This window comes from Scomber scombrus, chromosome 18 (assembly GCF_963691925.1).
Source record: "Scomber scombrus chromosome 18, fScoSco1.1, whole genome shotgun sequence".
NCBI lineage: Eukaryota > Metazoa > Chordata > Actinopteri > Scombriformes > Scombridae > Scomber > Scomber scombrus.
In genome coordinates this window covers 9,113,059-9,137,424 of record NC_084987.1, presented here as the reverse complement: position 1 = coordinate 9,137,424, position 24,366 = coordinate 9,113,059, and the positions used below count along the sequence as shown (strand labels likewise).

General features: G+C 43.0%; 2 protein-coding genes across 3 annotated transcripts in view; one reads left to right on the top strand and one right to left on the bottom strand.

The window, feature by feature from the left end:
• Positions 1-1,156: 1,156 nt before the first annotated feature.
• Positions 1,157-9,055, top strand: tubg1 (tubulin, gamma 1). The gene is made up of 11 exons (XM_062438067.1): positions 1,157-1,280; positions 1,660-1,772; positions 3,105-3,272; positions 3,370-3,438; positions 4,534-4,613; positions 4,733-4,859; positions 6,170-6,256; positions 6,650-6,799; positions 6,933-7,085; positions 7,199-7,360; positions 7,917-9,055. The coding sequence occupies exons 1-11, from the start codon at positions 1,232-1,234 to the stop codon at positions 8,112-8,114; spliced, it is 1,356 nt and encodes a 451-aa protein (XP_062294051.1). The 5' UTR covers positions 1,157-1,231; the 3' UTR covers positions 8,115-9,055.
• Positions 9,056-11,191: 2,136 nt separating this feature from the next.
• Positions 11,192-24,366, bottom strand: part of plekhh3 (pleckstrin homology, MyTH4 and FERM domain containing H3) — a 30,157-nt gene continuing 16,982 nt past the window's right edge. Inside the window, exons 4-13 of one of the 2 annotated variants that reach the window (XM_062438065.1) lie at positions 22,104-22,286; positions 20,600-20,757; positions 18,304-18,427; positions 17,557-17,854; positions 15,397-15,604; positions 15,077-15,204; positions 14,378-14,498; positions 13,443-13,931; positions 13,120-13,311; positions 11,192-11,827 (exon numbers count right to left, since the gene is read on the bottom strand). In XM_062438065.1, the coding sequence (XP_062294049.1) occupies positions 11,657-11,827; positions 13,120-13,311; positions 13,443-13,931; positions 14,378-14,498; positions 15,077-15,204; positions 15,397-15,604; positions 17,557-17,854; positions 18,304-18,427; positions 20,600-20,757; positions 22,104-22,286 (2,072 nt within the window). In that variant the 3' untranslated portion in view covers positions 11,192-11,656. Of the gene's footprint in view, positions 11,828-11,910; positions 12,067-13,119; positions 13,312-13,442; positions 13,932-14,377; positions 14,499-15,076; positions 15,205-15,396; positions 15,605-17,556; positions 17,855-18,303; positions 18,428-20,599; positions 20,758-22,103; positions 22,287-24,366 lie in introns of those variants that run through there. The other variant, XM_062438066.1, reaches the window with a different exon arrangement.

The following is a 24,366-nucleotide window of genomic DNA, read 5'->3' as shown; positions in this document are numbered from 1 at the left end:
TCAAAATGGGCAGCTGTGTGAATAGGAGCTGTGACTTGAAATTAAGCCCAAACCAGCACCTCCTACTCCCATTAAAAAAAGACTGATGCTGTCCTTACTATGTAAATCCCAGTAACATTGCACATATGTATACAATCTCAGGAACTACTGCAAATTGCACATTTATATATTACAGATTCATTTACACAGAGTACTATGTATAGTATTTTTTATTTTTTATTTTATTTTATCACTTTCACTCTTACTCTGCTACTTTTTTCCCAAGGGGGATCAATGAGGATATATCTTATCTTACCTTATCTTATTTCAATCACTCATTTATTGGAAATAGAAGCACCACCATGTATCATACAGTACATTGAAACTCTAACAGGGGCGATTCTAGGATCAGTCCTTTAGGGGGGCTCAGCTCCTACTGAGAATTTGACACACAATGCCCTGCAAGTGTTCAAACCCCTAAATGACTAATTTCATTGGATAACGTAATAAAGAATAAAGAAATATTCATACATAGTAGAGTGTTCTACTATAGTGTATAATAATAATGGTTCAGAATAAACAGTCACAGCTTTCTACAGAGAGAAGCCTGAGATAGTTAATGAACCCAAAGTACATTAAAGCTGTCCAAATAAAACCATTTGAACCTGCAGCATAATTGTTTGTCCCATCTCTAAACATAATAACATAATAATACGCAATAATAATTTATTTATTTTTAGGGGTGCTGAGATCACATTTAGGGGTGCTTGAGCACCCTTAAAAAGGGTCTAAAATCGCCACTGAACTTAATGCATTGCTACTTGTATTTAAATAAAGGATCTGAGTACTTCCAGCCAGTATGGTTAGTTGGTTTTACTCCCACACTTTAGGGGGCGGTGTGCAGCTTTATTGACGGTTTACAAGCTGCCAATAAGTCTGCTTTCAGCGTCACATCAGTACCAAGCGGGAAGCTTTATTTTCTTTCCTAGGACAGTGAAGTCATGACCCGCCCTACCCTGCCTCTGATTGGCCTATTGTGATATTGTGTCCCTAACTTTAACCAATCAGAATCTTCAATCCTAAACCAGGCAACGAGTACTAGCCAATCAGAGGCAGAATAGGGCGGGTCATGACGTAGCCACCCTAGGAAAAAACAACGCAAGCGGGAAGGAGCGTGAAGCGGTTTGCAGTCTTTTTCTCTCTTATTATTTAGCTAGCAAACAGCTAAATAAGGAGCAATTGAAGACTGAACATGCCGCGGGAAATCATAACGCTGCAGCTGGGACAATGTGGAAATCAAAGTAGGTTAACCCCTTTTTATTCATTCATAGGCAGTGTCCCAACATTTAAGTTCAGTTAGCTTGAGATGCTCTGTTAGGGTTTTTTTTGCTATGTAATGTTAGCTAAGAGCTAGTTTCAAGTCTAGCTACGTTCAAAACATAAATATAATATAAACAATGACAACGTTAATATGTTACTTTACTCATTGCATGCTGAATGTCATTGAATATAAGGTGACATTAGCTTACCTGTGCAGTGTCATTCAAACAACGCTGCAGTTGATGCTAAATGGCATGTATCTAATAAATCTGAAAAGTCACAAACTGCTAACTAATAATATTGAGTTGAATTAATAATTCATTGCTAAAAACCTACTTGTCTTCTCTCTTTGTTGTGCAGTCGGCTTTGAGTTTTGGAAGCAGCTGTGTGCAGAGCATGGCATCAGTCCAGAGGGGATTGTGGAGGAGTTTGCAACTGAGGGGACAGACAGAAAAGATGTGTTCTTCTATCAGGTGAGTGGATCATGTATTTACAACTTCACTTCAATGTCTCTTATGTCATATAAAGGCACTATACTCAGGATTGGGAAGGTTACAGGTTACAGATTACTTTACTAATTTACCCTTTAATAAGTTTACCCATTAAGTCCACCAAAATCTAAGTTTTTCATGGATACTGACTTGATTTATAAGGGAGATCATTTCTTATAAAGTAAGATTTATCTCTCATTTGAAAATGTATTCATTAGTTCATGTAGATTTTGGAATATAAAATGAAAATATTTTATGAAAAAACTCAAAAGTCTGGCATGGGCTTAATTGGTATTGTGACAACATTTAAGCCCATGTGTGCTCCAAATAAGCTCACGTCATGATTTATTTACAAAATATAAAAAATATTGATATCAAAGAATTAAAAACAGCAATATATGTATTCAGTAACATGTTAAATATTAAAAGATGAGGGAAAAAAACCCTCCTGAGCAAAATATTAAAGGTCTGACTTTGGTTGTAACCCCCTTTGTAATCATCAACATTTTCATAAGTAACTATGATTAAATAACATATTCTCAGTAACTTTAACACGTTACAGTTACTTTTATTTTGTCATTGAATTACGTAATGCAGTTACATGTAACTAGTTACACCCCAACACTGCATATACTATAGTGTATGGTCAGTCTTTGTCATGTATTATAATTGACGAAACTAAAACTAAAACTAGCAGTTACAAAATATTTTCGTTAACTGAATTAAAAATAAAAATGAAAACTAAATAAAAACTACAATGAACAATGTAAAACGAAACAGAATTGCCAATAAAATCAGCTTCATTCTGGCTATTAATGCAGACCATTTAAAGTTTTGCTTTTGATTTAGTTCCAGGTGATAATTGCTGAGCTCTGCTGTGGGTCGAGCATCGTTAATGGTTAGAGAATAAAAATTTAAAAAAGGTACCTTTTAAATAAACAATGACTTGGTAAACTATATTTTGTGTCATGCATTCTTTTATCCTTTTTCAGCCTCTACAAATCAAGGCTTTCTTCCTAATACCTGGAAAAACTCAACTAAAACTGGTCATTTCTTCAAAATAAAAATAAAACTACATAATCATAAAACACTGAAAAAACTAAATAAAAATAAAAAACAAATGAAAATTTAAAAACTGTAATAACCGTGGTCAGGTGGCGCTTGTGTGCAGCTGAAGTGTAACAACATTACGTGTCACTAGATGGAGTGGTTGTAGTTTAAACGGCACTCCCGCAAGGACACAACAACCTACACAGACTGTGCAGCATCACCAGCTTATCCCCCCCTCCTTCGGTTGTTCATGTAACTTCACAGGCTGACGACGAACACTACATCCCTCGGGCAGTTCTCCTGGATCTCGAGCCTAGGGTGATCCACTCCATCCTCAACTCTCCTTATGCAAACCTGTACAACCCAGAGAACATCTACCTCTCTGAGCACGGCGGAGGGGCTGGGAACAACTGGGCGAGTGGATATTCACAGGTGATCACTGGGGGAAAAAAAGTGTCATTAATCCCAATTAAAGGAAAAAAAATATTTAATGCATCTAAAATGTTTCCCTGACATTTTTTTTTCTCAGGGCAAAAAAATCCAAGAAGACATCTTTGACATCATTGACCGAGAGGCAGATGGCAGTGACAGCCTCGAGGCAAGTTATCGTTTATCACATACCGACTGTCCCTGAGGCCGTGAATGATCGGTGCTGTGGCAGAGTGGAATTTTAAAAACAGATTATAAAGTAATGTGATATTTCTGTGGGTAAGAAATATTACATAGTATGCAGTCAACTGACTCTCTCACCCCGTCTGTGACCTCAGCACTCTGTATGTTAGCCCATGAATTGGTCACATAGCGTTCCCCACACAAACCTTAGGGCATTATGCCTTTTTAAAGAGAAAATTACAACTGCAAGTTCAAGCATCACATATTTGTTGTTTATAGTAAATGTGATACACGTATTTCAGTAGTATAAGTCCATACTTGATTGTACTCAAGCATGACTTCGCTTTTAGTGTCCAGACTCTTGTGTGGAGAATCTTTTTTCTTTAAAAAAATGACAAACGATTAAGTGATTATCAAAATAAGTTGGCAATTAATTTATCAGTTGGCAACTTATCAAATATTCGACTAATCATAGCAGCTCTACTCTTGTGTTTCTTGTGGTGGAATGCTTATAGAAATGAGTTCCTTTATAGAAACAGCATGTTAAAATGGTGCCAGTGCTTGTCATCTTAAAACCAGCAAAGCCCCAGCCATGCTTCAATATTATTCTTAGCCTTTCTCTCTTTTTTCTTTTTCTTGGGCGGGGGGCTAACTTTCTTTAGCTGTCAGCCACTCATAAAATAACACTCACATTTCCCCTCAAAGGTCTGCAATTTCTGTAAGTCATTCACATTATGACCCTACATTATTATTTAGTGTGTGCACTCATGTGTGCACTGGATAGAAGGTGGGCTGAGCTGCCGTGTGCATGTGTATGTTGGCAGGGTGTGGCGTGTAGAATGTCTGGTGATAATAGCCGGGCGAGTGTGGAAGGCAGGTATTACAGGGCTGTCTTAGGGGGGGTTGAGGGAGCCTATTTGTGAGGTTTTATATAACTGCCTAGGAAGAGAGGCGTTTAGCTCACCCACACAAGTTCAGCTTTCTGCATCAGTAGCGTTTACAGTAGGCTTAACACACACGTGGCATATTCTGTAGCTGTAAATTTAAACTGTGAGTAATGAGTAACCCTTTGTCTCTGTAGGGGTTTGTCCTGTGTCATTCCATTGCCGGGGGGACAGGCTCTGGGCTGGGATCTTATTTACTGGAGAAACTCAATGACAGGTCTGCAAACACACAAAACATTTTTTTTAAGGTTTTGATAATGACTATGCAGTAAAAATTGTCACTTACATTTCTCTTGTGACTTGGTTTGTGTGTGCATATATTTTTCTGGTCTCTAGGTACCCAAAGAAGCTGGTGCAGACTTACTCTGTTTTCCCAAACCAGGATGAGATGAGTGACGTGGTCGTTCAGCCGTACAACTCATTGCTCACACTGAAGAGGCTCACCCAGAACGCAGACTGTGTGGTGAGCAGAAGCAGCGCTCATGAACAAATGCTGATTAATCCCATTGCTCTCTTTGTCTCATGACACACAATGGCACAAAAAAACCCTCACAAGATGACATAAAAATTACTCAGTGCGGTTTTTTTTTTTAAACAAGGACCTGCTTGGCTTGTAATCTCACTGCTTGAACAAACAGAAGACAAAATTCAACACACTAGCTAAATTGTTCCACTATCAGTGAGCTGTGACAGGAAACAGAAATTATTTACCAAAGCGGTTGGTCTTATTGCCAACAAAATGCTTTGATGTCAGACTGTTAAACAAATTTGGTCTCATGTGTTCTGACATAAATTGCAGAGGTCAAAGGGCAGCAAGGACTTGATAGTACACATGTCAGACTGTATTAAGACATCAAAGAGGTATGAAATTATTACATGAATAAAGCTTGATTAAGATCCGCAGGCCTATTACACAATTTTGTCACAGCACTATTAAAAACTGTATTTTATTAGCAAAACCCTATACTACTTTAGGCTTGTTTAATGTTTTGAGAGATAACAGTAATACTCTACCCCCCCCCAAAAAAAAAAACAAATCATGAATCATTAATACGAAAACAGATATTGTTGCTTATCTATGAAATTGCGCAGTTTGGTAATTTAGCTTCCCACTTGTCATTTAAAGTCATGTAACTGATATCACATTACAGTTCACAGTACATGCCATGATAAGTCGTGATTGCCTTCAACAGTCTTTGCATGGAAAGGCTAACTCGAGTGAATCAGTTAATCAGCTGTAGTCTAATGTTTTCACTTAGATCAGTTATTTCGTTGAAGGACTTCTTTTTATGCCGCCGCACTGCTTTTCCAGCAGACTAATGATGAAGAAAACTGCAGCGCCAACATTGAGGCCTTACAAATCAAACTTATTAAATCTCAGTCTTACGTTGGTGATTGTATTAGTCTGAGATGCTCTGACAGTCTAATGGTGTTTCCTCCCTAATACCTACTTCCTCCAAGGTCTTGCATAAGGGCCCCATGTTGATTAAATTAGCCAGAGAGCTAATAGAATCTGCTCAAGAATTGGTCACCCTGTTGCAACTGTACACTGTGCCTTTTATGTCGAGGTCTCCTAACAACAGCACACTGTGTTGCTTCTTAAAGAGTTTCCTTGACTGCGTCATTACTCAGATACCCGCTCAGTCTTTCTTTAACGTCGTAGCAGCATACTGACTTTCACCATGTTGTTGGTGCTGGAGGGAATCTCTTGCCCCTGTTTTCTCTTCATTTGTCTAATAATTACCCTCTGTCTGTGTGTGTGTTGTATATCAGGTGGTGTTGGATAACACGGCTCTAAATCGCATCGCCACAGACAGGCTGCACATCCAGAACCCCTCGTTCTCCCAGATCAATCAGCTGGTGAGTGAGAGACGTCACTCAATGTCACAACTTCCGCCCCCCTTCAGCTTTTCGACTTACCTTGTCAGTCGGCAGGTTTTCAAATGGTCGTAATTTTCAGTCTACCTGTATTTGAACAAAGGCACACTATGAGACAGACTGTGCCAGACTCCTGTCGGCTGTTGCTTGCTACAAAAATTACAAGATTTACAAACTAGTTTGGCAAGTCAGTTGCACGTCAGACTGGATTTCAGCTTTCCTAGAAATGAGTTGCACATGGCTGCAGCCTCTAAGTGGTATGTCAGCTGCTTGACAGGAGCCACACAGAGATTTTGAATTTCACCTTGCAGTTATTTGTAAGCTCTTAGCAGGTTGTTTAAAGCTTTGTGTCTAATTCAACTTCCATCCACACAGGTTTCTACCATAATGTCTGCAAGCACAACCACCCTGCGCTACCCAGGCTACATGAACAATGACCTTATCGGCCTGATTGCGTCCCTCATCCCGACTCCCCGCCTCCACTTCCTAATGACTGGGTACACACCACTCACTACTGACCAGTCGGTGAGTTGTGTTGAGACAAGTGTTTACCCTTCATTCAAATGTTCTCATGTTAATGCACCATCAGAGGATTTTAATGGAAAGTATTGTCGAGATCAGCAGCAGCTTTTGAATCAGTAGCTCTGTTATATTACAGGTTGCTAGTGTGAGGAAAACCACAGTGCTGGATGTGATGAGGAGGCTTCTGCAACCCAAGAACGTGATGGTGTCCACAGGAAGAGAGAGGCAATCTAGCCATTGCTACATTGCCATCCTTAATATCATCCAGGGAGAGGTCGACCCCACACAGGTATGCATGTGTGGAGTCAAAGCATGTCCTTAAGAATTTAAATTTCTTTATCCTAAAGCAGCAGTGTCAATATGTGTACAGAGTATTCAAATCTATGTCTGGTTCTACTGTAGGTACATAAAAGCCTCCAAAGGATCCGGGAACGTAAACTTGCCAGTTTTATTCCCTGGGGTCCTGCCAGCATCCAGGTGGCTTTGTCCAGGAAGTCTCCATACCTGCCCTCCGCCCACCGAGTCAGCGGCCTGATGATGGCCAACCACACAAGCATCTCCTCTGTAAGTGCTCATCTTGGAATTTCATCACCTCAGCCTGTTCAGTTACATTTTCCTCCGGTGTGTATTTATACAGTACAGACATGTGTCTGTGTTTGCTCTGAGTCAATACTTGCGGATATGCATTGTCCTGAAACTGAAGTCAACCCACCACTGCATCAGTTCCAGATGAATTACACAGAAATATAAGTTTTGATATAATATGCTGGCAAACAGGACATATCTTCAAAAGTCTTGTGGGTACAAAACATGAGCTATGAAGCTGATGGAAATGTGGTCCTGCGATGTCCTTTTAATTACTTCATCTGAAATGATTGGGGCAAATTTAAACTTTTCTCTAATTATTTTAGGTCTTAAATTTAGATAAGGGGAAATTACTGTCACCCAAGGTAGCTTCACTGATGTCATAGGATGGCAATTACGTCTCTCCTGACATTTCAAGAAGTTGAACTCAAAAACAAAACAGAAAGTTTGAGAGAAATATAAATAAGAACCTGAAACTTAACCCTTTCCGAGCACTAGCTTTCGTTCTGATGTCACTTTCGTTGTTGTCCCACAGCTGTTCGAGCGGACATGCCGGCAGTATGACAAACTGCGTAAGCGTGAGGCCTTCCTGGAGCAGTTCCGCAAAGAGGACATATTCAAGGACAACTTTGACGAACTGGACAACTCGCGCGAGGTGGTCCAGCAGCTGATAGACGAGTACAGTGCAGCCACACGACCTGACTACATTTCCTGGGGCACACAAGAACAGTGAACAGACTACATGTCTTGTATTTGAACTACAACCCAGTTAGGATACATGCTTAGCTAGTCTTTTCTAACTCAATACTCTCCACATTATTTTTCCTACATATGTGTCCCAAAATAGACAGGTATTTGGCTCTAGCTGCTTCTCTGGAAAAAAATATTTATTGATTTGGTTTGTTATAGCATGTAATCATACTGTGTTTGTGTCTAAAAAAAGAGACTGAGGGATGAGTGTTTACACCCACTGTCATATTACCAAAAATGAAAAGGGTGAAACTACAGTGGGGGGGGTTTTCTGAGATTCTCAAACTGAGTATACTTAAAGCAGTCCGTATGTACTAGCACTTGTTCCCTGCAAGTGTGTGCCTCAATATGTCCTCTACAAAAAAATTGTTACTTTATTCTTCTAAACTCATCTTTTCCCCCCTTGTAGCCTATTTCAGTTTTCAGCAATGAAAGCCAACTTGTTGCCTTGTTTTGTTCTATTTTTATACTGAGTACAGTGTTTCAGTTTTTGTGCAGTTAATTAACAGTGAAACATCCACAGTCCAGGGAATGATTGCCTTGAATAATGGGAGTACAGACAGAATGATTTGCATGATGGTTAATGCAGGTTCTTGCATCCCACACATTTCTGACATGGTGCTTTGTACCGTCTGTCTGCTGCTGATATACATTGCTGATATACACCGCTCTACATGACCAACAAGAATGTCAGGTTGAAGTTTGAGTTTGAGTTGAATTTTGAGCCAAAAATGATGTTTAAATACCTACCATAAAAACTGCATTGACATTTAAACAACAGAGAAAGGAACAGTTTGGATGGATCTTGTCGAACACTTCATCTCTATGCCTGTAAATACTTAAAAGAATAGTTGGTTCACTGGCCTTCTGTCTAAATGAATATACTGTTTCATGTTGCTATACTTGTTGGACCTGTTTAAAATGACAAAGGAATAAACAAATTTTCTATTATTTTTCATCATCTATTTGAAACATTTTTTATCTTATCTGCAGGCATATTTGATAGGATTTACGTAGAGAGAATTTTCAAACCTGAACGCAAAATAATGAAACCATGTTTTTCCCCCCTCACCTGGAGCTGTAGCATACTGGTGGCCAGTAGCTGTTCATCCAACTCAGTTAAGGCTCATTACCACAGGGGAACGTAAAAGCACTTAGCAACGCTTGCTCAACCAACTGTTGTTCTTAAGCAGCAAAGCTACAGGGGAGGTAGCTTTCAGCTCTGCTGCTGGCGCCAAACTTGAGCCTTTTATAAAATGTGCCTGGTTGAAAACAATAGTCTTGCACTGCTTCACTAGTCGAGGTACAAGAAAGCACATTCTCTAAAAATGAAACAAGGGAAATGAGAGCTGAGGGTAAATAATAGGACCAAAGACTAAATATGGTAAAATGGTGCTGTTTTTTATTAATTACATACAGTATTTATAGTCTTATTGCACTTCCAAGTTAGTTAAGAACAAACAATAGTGCAATCAACTATACACACATTACATAAAAAGGTACCATGCAGCATACAAACAAACTTAATACAAAGCAAAAACATCGGCAGTTTGATTTTTTAAATTTTAATACATGTAGCTCAGAGCTGCCTGCAGCTGCAGTAGAAAAAGCAAAGGGCTGACTGTGCAATGACTTGTCAAGGCCTTCCATGGTGAGAGGATTTATGTCTTGAGTTTTGAGGCTGGTTATCACATGGGGTTGTTTAGCAGACAGTACTGTAAAATGATTTATGGTCTCAAATTCCTAAACGGTCACATACTACAATTAAATAAAAGTGTACAATGTATACAACTGGATGTCTTCATATTTGTCTTTATATTCAAGTTTAAATAAAAATGAATAAATGAGAAAAATGGAAAATATAAATTGGGGGATCTATCTGCTTTGGGATAATTTCTTGTTATAAAAGCTTATTAAAAGAAAAAGAAAAAAAACATCTTTGGTCCATGCTCAAACCCATGACTTGGCAAAACTTTGGCTTCACGAGAGTACTCAAGACAGTGAATACGAAGAAGGAGCTACACAGGATTTACACATGCTTTAAGGAAAAGAGCCGAAAACGTTCATGGATCTGATCAGTTAAAGCAAACCTAATGAAAACACATAGGTCTGCGTTTAAGACAAAGGACAGTAAGAAAAAAAAAATCGCAGTCCGCATAAATAAAATTACAAAAGCATCCATGGCCTAATTAGAAAGGTGTGTTTGAATAGCAGGGGACAGATGGGGAACTTCATGGCAAATATTGTGTGATTTCTTAAATGATCACTGATGGGGGGGGGGGGGCTTGTGTGTACTCAATATATACATTATGAAAATAACGATAAGATACAGAGAAGCACCTGTTATTTTCAGCAGAGTGGAGCTGCATTAGGATAGTAACTAACATAAGCAAAATTATCCAATCAGTCAAGTGTTAACCAAGTTTCATGTCGAGGATTAAAGCCAAGACAAGCAGCACAACTAAGGACAAATCAGAGCATTTGGTGGAAACAATGTAGAAACAGACCCTAAATCCTTTGGTTTCTGTGAAACACAATTAAGTCCCATCCAGGAAATTGTTTTCTTGATCAAATAGACACACATACGCACACACATACGCACGCACACACACAAAACTGATAATCCCATCGGTAAGAGTCTATATGGCCATGGCAGCCAAAGTGACTTAGCTACAGAGTGCAACATCTGTTTCCAGTTCCAAGTTCACATGGCTCACTGCATCAACAGTTCCAGGTAATGCAAGCCTGGCTGGGACCTTATAAAAACTGACCGTCTCCGATGAACAAGTCAGCATAAGGGTGCATGAGAGAGCAAGTATGTATATGTGTGTATGTGTGAGTGAGAGAAAGAGAGAGCCAAAGACGGGTGTGTGTGTGTGTGTGTGTGTTGCTGAATGTTCTCAACACTATTCCAGCAGTGCATGAGGGACGACTGCCTTCTAGGAAAGGCAATACAAATATGGCACAAGAAAGAGAGAAGGAGAGAGAAAGCAGACAGAGAGAAAGTAGTGTTTTTCACTCTTAGCCATACCTTCATGAGGGGAGTACAACAGCTTACTCTTGCTATGAGTTCTAACTCTTATGAGGCTATCTCTTCCTGATGTAGCAAGGCTCACACCAACGTCTCACATTGTCAAGGGGGGGTTGGGGGTGAGGTTGGGGTAGGCTGCGTTGCCATGTAGAGTAACAGAGGTGGTTGCGTGACAGGATGGAGTGGGGGGTGTGTGACACCTCATCAGCAACCGCACTGGTTTCTGTGGGTTTCTGGCCTCACTTGCAAAACAGAACCCCTTGCCTTCCCGTCCCCTCCTCCACCTCTGCATCGGCCAGCTCCTTCAGCTGTAAAGCTCAGTGACGGTTTATTTTCATGGACGGGGAGCGAAAACAGCCCTCTCTTTGTTTTGGCTGCTGTGCCGTTCCCAGCGGAGGAGGCGCGGGGTCCTGAGGGCTGGGGCTGGGCCTCATAAGGGCCACGTGGAGGAGGACGGTGGGGAGGTTTTGGGGGCGTCCGGGTATGGGTCCTTCTCAAACAGGGTGCGACGGCAGCTCCAGGAGGGTGGGCATCTGCGTCGAAGCCAGGTGATGGAAGCCCACCTCTGTGCTCTCTGCGATGGTGATGTCCACATCTTCCCCTTTCCCTCGCTGGCGACGGATGGCACTGAAATACGCATTCATCAGCTGCATGATCTCAGTCAGCTGTGACAGAGAAAGAGAGAAGCAGAGAGAGAGAGAGAGAGAGAGAGAGAGAGAGAGAGAGAGAGAGAAAGAGAGAGAGAGAGAGAGAGAGAGAGAGAGAGAGAGAGAGGGAGGTCAGATTGGTGGCAGTCTCAGTGACTGTCTGGCACTGTCACAGAAGGGTGGAGAGGAATGATGTCATCCGGCTTCTAGAAAAACTGGATTCTCCAGAAGCCGAGGATGATGTTGTTTGGCAGATTCTAGAGGACAAACACACCCCTCGATCATAAAAAGCGGTCTTACATGTGTGTGGATATTTCATCACTTTGACATATTTTGTTCAGCAGCTGTTGCAGAAAAAAGGGAGGGCGCTGCGGAGGAGTTCATTTGTTCATCTGTCTCTCCATTACCCTGACCTTGGTGGACATAACCACCAAACCACCAAAAAGCCACCGTGACCATTACCCTTACTCTAGTCCTGCTAATGCTTGGCCAAACTGACTAAAAAAAAGTCTCAGATTCAACCTTCACCTACTCCTCAATTTTAACTGTTACCCTTGAATCAGCAGCTAATCTTGCCCTCAGTCTTACCCTCCAGGCCTAACCATAATCACCCCCTGCAAATCCACTTTCTTTTTTCCCCCCTTGCTCAGTGACTCAAAACTCTGCACATTCATGTCAGAGCAATATGAGTTCATAAAAGTAGGAGGCTTTCTACTGTAAGTTGTCCTTCAATTTGCCTGTGCCTCCAATAAATAAATAAATGCCACTTTTGTGCCCCATGAGAGATCACAGAGGGATTTTTTGTTCTGTGTGGGAAGATGCAAGCAAATCTGCCCAGTGAAAGGCAAGATTTGTTCTCGACTGAAAAAAAAAGTCTGTTTGGAAGAACATCCATGTTTCTGAGAAATGTTTTGCCTAATATTTTAATCTAACCACTGCAATAAAACTCACCCCCAGTTGCCATTTAATGCCAGGAAGTTAAACTTTTGGTGGTTAGCGTCGGTTGGAGGGCAGGGGCAGGTTGTGTGCTCTCTATTTAGACCAAATTAATGAGTGTTTTTAAAGTGGGTCAGAGAGCTGGAGGGAAGGAGGAAGGGGGGGGTGTCATGAACAGACAGCGTGCTTCTTTCACTTACTGTACAGAACACTGCATGGTGATAAGGCCACTGTATGCAAAATGTATCCTGACTACCGCAGAGATAAATTGTGTGTAAGCTCGGTGCAGACAGCTCCAATTAATAAGTGAATAAGTTAATTATGTCTTTAACCCTCAGTTTGTGTATGGTAACCTTGGATGTACACCAAAATACCTTGGTTGTTTCAAACAGCAGATCCCGATCCCCAGCTGTGATCTTGAAGGTGTTGCTGTCAGATACACCGTAAGAGCAGATCTGGCCATAAGGGAAGGACTCCAGAGCCTCTGCCTCTCCCTGCCGATATAAAGAAACGGATGTTGCAGCTACACCAAGCCACAGCTTCTGGGAAAAACTCCCTGTTGAACTCTGGAGAGAAGAAGAGGTAAGCAGATGTCACAACTTAATTCAACTCAATTCTGAATGACTCTTTACAAGACCCATACACTAATGGAGCCCAATGTTTTGTTGCTTTTTTAATCCTACGTCATAATACTCACAATATAAAAGTCCACTTCATAAAGAGTGCATCCAAAGCCTGACCACTGGCGTGCGATTGTGAGGTAGGCGGCCATACTGTCCATTCGGCTATAGCCGGCCAGACCTTTCCAACGCTCCAAGATGGATCCCATGACAGCTGCTGCCTCCTCCTTAAGCCGACTCCGCAGGCGCATGTCTTGTTCCACCTTTTGCTTGTGCGCTGCTGTAGCTGTGTGGCTCCACAGCGTTCCTGCCAGGAGGCCCGTCGGGAAGCGCTGCGTTGTGGGGCAGCCCTGAGCTGCTACCTGGCAGGGGGGCAGGGCTTGTGGGGCGGAAAGGGACATGAGAACCTGAGCTTCTAGCATATGACTCGGGAAAAGCTCATCCAGAGGCGGGCAGGGTGCATGTGTGCTGAAGTCACCCATCAGACACTGAAGTCTCAGGGAAGCCAAGGCTTGGAGGTCCTCTTCACAGGCTGGCAGCTGGCCACGGACCACCATCTCATGGCACTGCAGCACAAAAAGGCCAAAACCAGGACAAACAGGTAAGTAGAGTCAGATCAGGATGAAAAGAAGGTACACTTTGTCAATGATAGCCTCAGTCCTGCCATCAATCCTCTCAACCCCACCCTGTTTTATTTTGTCCCATAACTCTTTTATGGGATTCCTCAGGAAAAATGTTCTAATGAAGCCAGTGTTGGCTGCCTTTTGCCCCCTCGGCACCGTAGCCAGTGTTCTTGGTCATGCTTTTTATGCACTGTATTTTATTGCAATCACAGACTGTGAGACATTCATGATTGTTAAATAAAAACAGATTAATCCAATGAAATACGAGAAATGACTCACTGCAGGACAATAAATTAGATCTCATTATCAGCACTGAAGTGATCATTCATAACAAAGATATTCTCAAAGGAGAACTCTGCCCTTTGTGGAGTTGTGTTCTGGTCCATTACCTGCTCAAAGAGGAAAAGATATTCAATGCTGTCCACTGATATGCTGTCAGCATCCAACAGGCAGTAGAGCTTGAAACACAGTTTCCATTGGGATTTAGATTCTGACTCTTTGGTGGAGAAGCTGCACAGAAGAAGGACAAAGGGGATTAGAAAATATATTAATATCCAAATGGTATACCAAGAATCTTACGCCTGGCTGTTAATATGTTACAAGATATTGCTTCCCCAATATTGTTGTTCAGTAACTTGGTTGGCTGAGCCTCATGTTTACTCTGTCACTCAACACTGTGAGGACACAGACGCCCTCGCCTACTAAAAAAAACACAGATCCCTTTTATTCCAACTGGATGCCTTATCGTTTGATTTGAGACTTTGCCTTGTACTACCAAATGACATCAGCCTCACCTTGGCTATCCAGACAGACATGGTGATACAAGTCCAGTTTCCCAGCAGGGTGTCATGTTTGACCAATAAGACCAGACAAGGTCACCAGTTATCAAGGATACTGGATAACGTTCAGCATGGGAATTGGACAAGTGAAGATAAATACACAATCCACCACTCTGTTCGCATTCTTCTAACAAGTGACAAATAGCTCAGACTCTTGGCAGACTCAGACAGACTCTGTTTTATTGTGTCTGACTTCCTCGAGGCTTCTGTCTGTTTTACAGGGTGATGACTGACGTTAACTTTTCAGACCTGGTCAGGATGTCTGCGATCAGAGCGCTGCCCGCAACCGGCTGCTCCCACAGTGCGTTCTGCTCGTACAGTGCAAATGTGTTTTTGCTCTCTTGCAGGCCGAGCTTTTCCTGCATCCTTCGCACCACCTGTGGAGTGACAGGAGAAGTTGGTTGAAAAGACAGGTGGGCGCAAAGATGGTTAGACATTACTATTGAAAAACAGAAAGGGGCAGAAATGCATTTTCTGTGATTATCGTGGCTTAAGAAGTATGACTAGACTCGAGACAGAAGAAGAAATTTGGAACAGGAGCATGTGAGAAGTTGACAGACTGCCCAAACCTCATTGGCCGTAGTGTGTGAGCTGATGTAGAGCTGGCAGGATCCGGGGCCAGGATAGTGCACAGTGCACAACATCTCCTGTCTGCTCATAAGCATCTGGATCTCCTCCCAGGATGGCACACACTCCCGACACTTGGTCTTCTCCAGAGCCTCGCTGATGAATGATGCATAGTTATCCATCTCAGACTCAGGACTCTGGCTCTGGATCCTGCAAGGAAGAGTGAGAGGGGTGGATAAGTATTATGAGTGTGGGGGTACACGTGTGTGTGTGTGTGTGTGTGTGTGTGTGTGTGTGTGTGTGTGTGTGTGTGTGTGTGTGTGTGTGTGTGTGTGTGTGTGTGTGTGTGTGTGTGTGTGTGCGTGTGCGTGCAAGTGCATGCATGCAAGCCTATTTAGATTTGCTACATATTTGCCAGCAAAATTAAAGTGCTCAATACTTAAAAGGGAGAACTTGTTAATGCTCGTGATGTTAACAGTGACTCAAAGTCTGTAAGGTGTTATGGTATGATTATGGACTTTGCGTCATCCTTTTGATTCAAGTAAGTTCCTTATTTTCTTTGGGTTGGCAATGCTAGAAAGTCAATGAGGCGAGGAATGACAAATGTTCTCACTTTAGCTCTTAGGGACTTAAAAGGCTCAACATCCCTCAATCCTTCAAAGAAAAGGAAAATGGCAAAGAAAACATGTTTGACTTTGCGTAGCACACGAAACAGGAAAAGGTGTTTCCGCTCCTGTGAACCGGAGTGACCTGCCACTTCCTCCCAGTGGAGTGTCCAGGAGCAGTAGGTGAGTGTGTGTGTACGTGTGCATGTGATGATGTTTTAAATGAAGGGGGGGGGCACACAAAGGCAGTGGACAACGAACTGAAATCCTTACACACTTTGTGGAGTGTGAAAGGTGTGAAATATAACCCAGTGGAGTTATGAGCTCAGCCTTGTGTAAACACGGAGGGAAAAATAGGAAGGAAACAATTATACTATGATGTTCGTCCCAAAATACACAAAACAGGGGGACAGAGGGAGGCGAACAAGAGGGCCTCAAACATTCTGCCAGACGGAGAGAGGCCCTCTCATTCCCTCCGATGTCTCGCTCTCTCATAACTATATGGCCACAGGGTGGGATTTGTCCTGCAGAAACATAATTAGGAATGTTCCACTGAGGCTGTGTGATCCCTCCTATACTCTTCTCTTTTCACCCCTCTCTGCTCTTTCCTCCTTTCTTGCCCCCTCCTTCTCTTCTGCTGTCTTTCTTCTGGCCTATTCTCCCTGACAGCAGACATTCCCTGGGGGTTTCTCAGGGCACTGGGGGAGTGGAGGAGGGTTTCTGGGCCCACTGCCCAGCTCCAGTCTTAGCTCTGCCCAGCTGCAGCCTCAGCACTGATCCACAGAGTGAGAGAGTGCGTGAGAGCGATGGCAAGATGTATCAAAACACACACAGGCAGTGAGTTTCCCCCAGCAATATGAATCGCCATTGCATGCAACTGTTCCATTAGCTAGAGGGTGATATCCAGTACAGACATACACATACATAGAAAACTGTAGTGGTTTGATGGCATGGCGTAAAACAGAAAATCTGGAGCAGAAGATTAGCACCGCTAATAACTTAGATTAGCATGCTTGACAGAGGGGCTAATTCAGACCTGCAAATCCAGCCCTAAAACACTGGATCTGTCTTGGGGAACACGCTAACAATGTGAAGGCATATCACGCTACTATATCTAAACTTAGGGATGCTGGCGCCTGGTTTTTGTCTGCTGTCTAGACCCCAGGTTTTCCCCGCTACTACTACACTGGATCACCTTCATGTCTAAGCATTCAATCTGTTCTCTCTCACACTCTTCCCCATCACCAACAACTGAGTACTTATCTGATGTCCCATTCATATCAGACTCTGGTGGCATCTTGTTGCTACAATTTGTGTTTATGTAAAACTGGTTTCATGACTATAAATAAACGCTGCAATATTAGTGATTGTATCACTGTTATAGTATCGATTCCCTTAAAATGTCAACATTCACTGCTGGGATTTCCATTTCCACAGGAAGGTAGTGTATTCATGTGAGATGAACAATTTCAATAACATACAGCAACTTCTATACGATCACCTCACTCCTGAGTGGAATTTTCAATTGTGCTATGATATCTCTTGTGTGCATCTCACCTCTTGAGGTGGAATCGCAGATACTTGAGCACGTTGGGCCCAGGCAGGAAGGTGCAGCTCATGCACGTAAGAAGCTGCCAGTAGCGGAGGTGTGCAGCAGTGTAAGGGGCAGGCGTGTAGCTGGTCTGCTTCACTAGCTGGCAGTACACCTCGTCGCGGAGGGGCCGCAGGTCCAGGCAGGTCTGCAGCACGCCCTGGATGATTGGAACTGGATCCCGTGCTGATTCCAGCTGCTGCAGGCAGTTGAAGAGCTTCACGGCCTCCTCACGCACCGAGCCATACCCTTTCCCGTTGTGGTCTGGGTGGAAAAGGAAGTACAGCAGTGAAATATTGTGTTTTGCTTTGAATTTTTTAACCTCTGTAGGATCTGTATAACACTAAACTTATGTCATACAAATATAATGGAGTTGCAGCAAGATTTTATGTTGCAGTACAACATCCGATTACATCAGCATCTCATCAGAAGACATGCTTTACTACCTGATGGCTTATTTATATTGTTATTAATGTCAATTTGAATTGCACTGTGCTTAACACTGCCTCTCAATACAAACAGCAGTGTAATAAAGATTAGTTTTCTCCATCTTCTTTGCAAATCCTAGTTGCAGAAAATAGTCAGTTTCTAACAGATAGCATAAATAACTGTGCATTTTTATATATTTCAAAACCACTTCAACAAAGACTTTACCTGCAACTTCACACATATTTGATGTGATAGTGTATGATGTGTATATCTTAAGCACTTACATGTGTGCTCCAGGCTGCCGTAGGGGAAGGGCAGCAGAGGAGCGTACAGGGGACCCTGGGTGTACTTGAGGATTGGGTTGTGCTGGTAAATGTGTTCCACTACTTCGGGGTTGAACTTGTTCTCCTGAAGGTAACAACCAATTTTAAAAAATGTCAATAACCTTTCATATTCCTTCAATATGCTTGAAGAAAACCTGGAAGCAAGTCAGTGAGCGGGTGATTGAGTGTGTGTTCGTCTGTCAGGGGTGACTGGGGTCGATTTGACCAGGGTCAAAAAAAGGGTCAGAATCACGATTCAGCTCTGGCAACTTTCAAAGCAGAAGGAAGGTCAAGTGATGACCCAGCAAACCACACCAGCATGGCTGACACATTATATTTTATCTGCTGGTGTCAATGAGTTTAGTGTGCGTGTGTTTGTGTCTTTCATTGCCTATGAGGATAGATGCCTTACAGCGGTACAGATGGCTTCCATGCTACTGCCCTCTAGCACCTGTTGCTCATTAGTAACGTTGCCACTGCTCTGGCTCTCTCCTGCCTCTGCAACCCCCCTAAACCCGCCACCCTTCCTCTCTGGCTACAAGACAAGCCTGCTTTCCCCCTTCTTAGTGGGGCAAAGTTGACACATTCTTCTCAAGTGTTTGGTGCACACTGGTGACAGGTTTGTCTGTTTGTACTGTGGGAATAAGATGTTGCTCTGTGGGCCATGTAAAGCAAGATACAGTACCACAACATCCCAGACGATGCTCCTATGTTGTACATACATACATCATTCCCTTTGGGTTTCTCCTAACATACACATTCTCAAATTGCTTTAAAGAATACTTTCCATTTTTTTTACAACTCTGTTATTATTTTCATAGTTTTGTCCATTCTCTCAACCTTGTGCTCAGTGAAGAAACAGCTGAGATCTAGGATCACAATGACATTGCTACAACGAAGGCAGATGCCTGACTGTGCATTTCTTGCCAAATCAGATATCTTTTTAGTAATGTTGCTGCATTCCCAGATTTCAACAATTCACTTACGTAAGTACAGTGTTATTACTACAGATCAGAATGATGGCCTTACAGAAGTTGTGATAAACTGCATTTCACTTAGGTAAGTACGATGTTATTGCTACAGATCAAAAGGATTGCTTGACAGAAGTTGTAATAAACTGGAATCATCCTTTAAATGTATCGTGTGAGATTTAAAATAGAGGCGTTTAACCATCTAATCTATTCTTCAGAACCTCTCTCCAATTTTCTCTGTTTCACACATGGCCTCTGGCTGTAGGTCCAAGGCTAAAATTGCAATCCCTGCACTCCCCTGTGTCTGTGGCAGGGACATGAATCTATGCTTTAAAGATAAGCGATCAGTCCTGTTCACACAAAGCCTCCTCTGTTCATTCTCTCCTTGATTTTTGCAGCAGCAGTCCTAATCTCACACTCGACAGGGAAAATGCCTCGCCTATTTGAGAAAGCGTGCCTGTGTGTAAAGGTGAGAGACAGACATAAAGCAACAGACTGAGGGAGACGGTTTTAAGACTGTGGAAGAATTTTCAGGGGGAAAATCCAAAACAATGAATGAGGAGCACTTTAAAAGCAGGCCCCCTCTGTTCCTCCAAAATATAAGCTCGGCCCCTCCTGGCGAAGCAGACAGGGGCAGACGATTAACCACTTTCTTTAAGATTAGAGACTTGAGTTAGGAGATTACGGAGACAGGAGGCCAGGCAAAGGACTGCTTATCTGGCCCTGCTGCTTCACACCAAGCCCTCTTCCACCTCCTCTGCCAAAACTGCCCCTCTCTTCACTTCAGGCGCAGACTGATGCAAGACAAGTCATCTGTCTGCTCAATGAGATTCCTGCACACTGTGTTCTCCAGCAATCCCTAGTCTAAAAATATGGCTGTCCACGTGAGAAGGTTAAGCAAAGAGCATCCTTTCAAATCAAACGAATCCAAATAACTGGAAATATCTTTATCTTAAAATGACCTTTCTGCTGCAGGTTTGGTACTTGGACTGGTTATTATGGGCTATGTCCTGTCCCAGTGTGATGAGGTCATTCGAAAGAGAGAGGCAAGCAGAGGAAACTTTGGACTCCTGGCCCAATGTGGCCGTGTGGTTTCCATGGTGACAGAGCAGGGAATCATGTGTAGCCCGGCAGCTGTTTGTGTTTGGTGGCTCTTATCACAGGTAGCAGCCATGTGTCTATGTATTTGTGTGTGTGTGTGTGTGTGTGTGTGTGTGTGTGTGTGTGTGTGTGTGTGTGTGTGTGTGTGTGTGTATTTGTGTGTGTGTGTGTGCTGTATGGCCCACCTCAATGTCTCGGATCAGGAGCTGCGTTGGCGTTTCTACGGGAGCTTTGGTATCAATGATTTTCTGGATGGCACATGCCCAGTGCACAGCCTCGTTGAAGTGCTTGGTGTACAGCCTGTAACAGTGCTTCCGCCCATATACTGTGATGCTCCAGTAGCCTGAGAGAAACACCCAAAAAAAACATTTGATACAACTGATACATGTAATTCTAACTGCACCTACTCTGATAGTGTAATTTAAGTAAATAGAGACGGGAACAGTGAAATGTTCCCTGCACGGGACACCCCCTGCATATCTGGCGTGACTCCCACTCCCTGACTTCCTCTCTCGGTTTCACTGAGGATCAAAGGTCAACTTGAGAGGAACCTCAGACCACGCCAAAACCAAACAAGAACAGTTATTCTACAGATGAGTTAGGACACAAGTGTTAAACCTCTCAGTAAGTCTCCTCTTGGACAACCTGCAATAAAAGTGAAAAAAGGCATGCTTCCTCCTTGTGCAGAGGAAGTATTAGACATACCCCAGGCAGCCTGGCCTGATCTGCAGCCCCACGGCTGTTATCAGGCTTTCCTGTTACGTGACTTGGCACCATATCCTTCTTTGTTTAGGTTCTTGGTGAAGTACAAACCCAAAATAACGAGGTTTCACAACACAGTGGTATTGCCATTTCCCACTTTGAACCAGACTGGTGCCTTAATATTAGCTTTACTATAAAGGGACATTGATGCCAAAGATGGAATCCTTAAAGGGAACTAGTATTTTATGGTGACAACCAGAAAACACACAGAGGAAGTAAATATTCCGTGCAACTCGTATGTGACAAATTTCTCAGTGCCTTAGGAGGAACACAAAGATATATAGTAATGAAACGATCTTGTGACAAAGCCACTGTTGAAAGCATACTTCTGTCCAAAAAAGTCCCCTGGCATATTGAATTAATATGAGCTATGTTTAGTTTTGGGTTTATACAAAGGTTTGGACATTTTAAGTGGTTTGGTTAAGTTAGCAGTACATAATCCCCTCCATTGATCGACAGGCAGACAGACATAGACAGAGGTCAACATGTTTGAGTAATACAAAGACTAAAAAAAGACAAGTCATCCCTGTGTCTCTTCCCGTACAGTAGACTTTCCTCTTTATTCTGTAGGCCTTTGGTTTCTTTCATCCCAGGAAGGGAAGGGGGTTGCCCCCACTGATTACTCAGATGTTATGTTTCTAGGCCAACCTTGAGCCACGTTTTGGATCAACCACGGCTGGGGCTTCCCAAACTTACTCAGTATTACAGTGTTCATGGGAGGGGAAAGGGGACCACAAGATGTCACGTAGATATCAAAGAACCCAAAGCAACTTCCCAGGACTTTTTGAGAATGTCCAATCGCTATACCACGTAGGGAGTCAACACAAGTCTTACTGATCTCCAGTGAGATTACAGGCAAATGCAAACAAGGTTGAGTCAGCTACGCATCAGCCTGTCTGAGTATGCTTATACGAGTGTGTCGCTCACCCGTCTCTTTGTAGGTCTGCTTGTCTGGCCAGATGACAGAGCAGAGGCTGGTGAGGACCAGCGTGCCCAGTCTGCGGGCTCCCTTCTCTGGTCCGCTGTAGTAGTCGAGGGAGTCTTGGCTCAGCACAAACCAGTACCGCCGCTGCTTGATCCAGTTACCTCGCACCTCCCGTAACAGCCATCCTTTAATAAGATACAGACACATGCATCACAAGACAACTCAATGCCAGCATTAGCCCCATGCATTACAAGGGCTATGTGATGTTAAATTTTTTCTGTACAAGTGTGGATTGCAGTTATTGTACCAATACAAAACTAATACTATTTTCAATGTTGTTGTTTTTTTACACAATCCTTTTCTTACTTAACAAAGGAAACCAAAGTTAGCACAATTTATAAGATTTGTTGCAACATGATTAGAGAATCAGTTGACCTGAGTATCACCTTGGGGTAAGTTGTCGATCACGAAAATGTTTTCTTATTTGACTTACAATGCTTTCTGGCACTCTTTGTGTTGTGCCATCAGATCAAAACCAATCAAAGCCCTGCTCTTGAAAGGTCTGGGCGGTAGGTAGGCTAGTCGTGGTGCTACAAAATCAGTGCTGCGCACCATGTCTTCACTAAGAATAATCCCCAAAGCATGTAATTGTCCATAAAGTTTGTAGAAGTCTGTATGTGACTGCCTTGTTGGGGTAAATGCTAGGGGATAAAAATACAGCCAGCTAATGGCATAGGCATTAAAGCCTGCATGCAGCCTACATAATTACCACTTTGGGGGTTGACAGAGTGAGAAAAAGAGAAAAGGAGAGAGAGCAAGAGAGAGGTACTGGAACAGTGTGACAGAGAGAGACAGTAAAGCAGACATGCCTTCAGCCAGCTCATAGGCATGCAAGTTGGTCTTGCCAGGTCTGGCTCTAAAATGCAAGATTGTTGTGTTCCCAAAGTCCTGAGGGTTTTGAAAGGCTGCAATAGCCCAGATCCACTGTTCCCAAATAGCAATGAAGGTATGTGTGCTAATAAATATTTAATCTCTGAGAAGATAAATAAAGTAGTTTGGCAGAACTCTGTCCAGATGCTGCCTTGGAGATTGAAGAGCCCTGGTGGGGGGGTCACAGTTCATCCAGAGGGCTGATTGAGAGGTTGGCAGGGGATTCTAGCACACCACCTGGATGCTAGGCTGGGTGGGACTGTCTGTGGGGGGCAGGGCACTGCTATAAACTGGCAATGTGACACTTGTGGGATGGCTATACATGTGTGTCTATATGGTTTGTGCATGTATATTTGGGAGTGGTTTTAAAGAAACAATTAGGCAATGTACCTTCAGCTTTTTACCATGTAAAAACAGTAATGACGCAACACCAGCATCACAGCTTCCTCTGTGGTTAGCAAGCTGCGTGCCACCTGTCAGCCAGCTCTCACTTCGCCTGCATCTTTCTTCCCTCTGCTCTCACTGTCTTCCTATTTACTTTCTTTGTTCCCCATTTCTCTTCTCTCCCTGTATTCGTCCTTGCCTCAAAGTGTTTTTTTCCCAGGCAGTGCAAAGCTTTCACTGCCTCGCTGCTACTCCAAAATAAAAATAAAGAGAGCTGGGGGGGTGGGAGGGGTTGCAGGCTCAGCCTCTCAAGCAATGTCTCCTGTTCGAGAATGCTTCTATATGATATAAGTGGCAGGTCTGAACCCACCATAAACCCACCCAATATAGCCTAAAGCAAAAACCCTGGAGGTACTTAACACCACATCAGAGGGGGGCAGAATCAAAACCTAACGTAAAATGATAAATAAAAACCATGAGGTAAGTCGGGCTGAGCTTGCTGACAGACTGGATGTGAAACAGGGGGTGCAGACAAGCTGACTGGGTGCGAGACATGGAGAGAAGGGCATGCCTGCTAACCTGACGCCAACAGACACGGGACGTCCCACCAATGCTGCTTTTTTGGGAACTTAAATCAGTGTGATAAGAAAAGGAAAAGGAGAGAGACAAAGAGAGAGAGAGTAAAGGAGCAGCAGAGTTTTGGGACCCCTTATATGCCCCTCCCATGATCCCCCCATCTGGATCCCATCTCTGCGGCCTGCTAATGCCTCCCCTGGGGGCCACGGCTCGCCCTTAATTTGTTTCATTTGTGACCTCTGACCCCCAATGCCCTGCCCCCTCAAACACAGCTTGAGCAAACAATTTCTCTCATTTTCATCTCTTTACTGCAACTCTCCTGTCACTTTCTGAGTACTGACTGTTTGTTTTCTGTATCTTAACATAATGTTATAA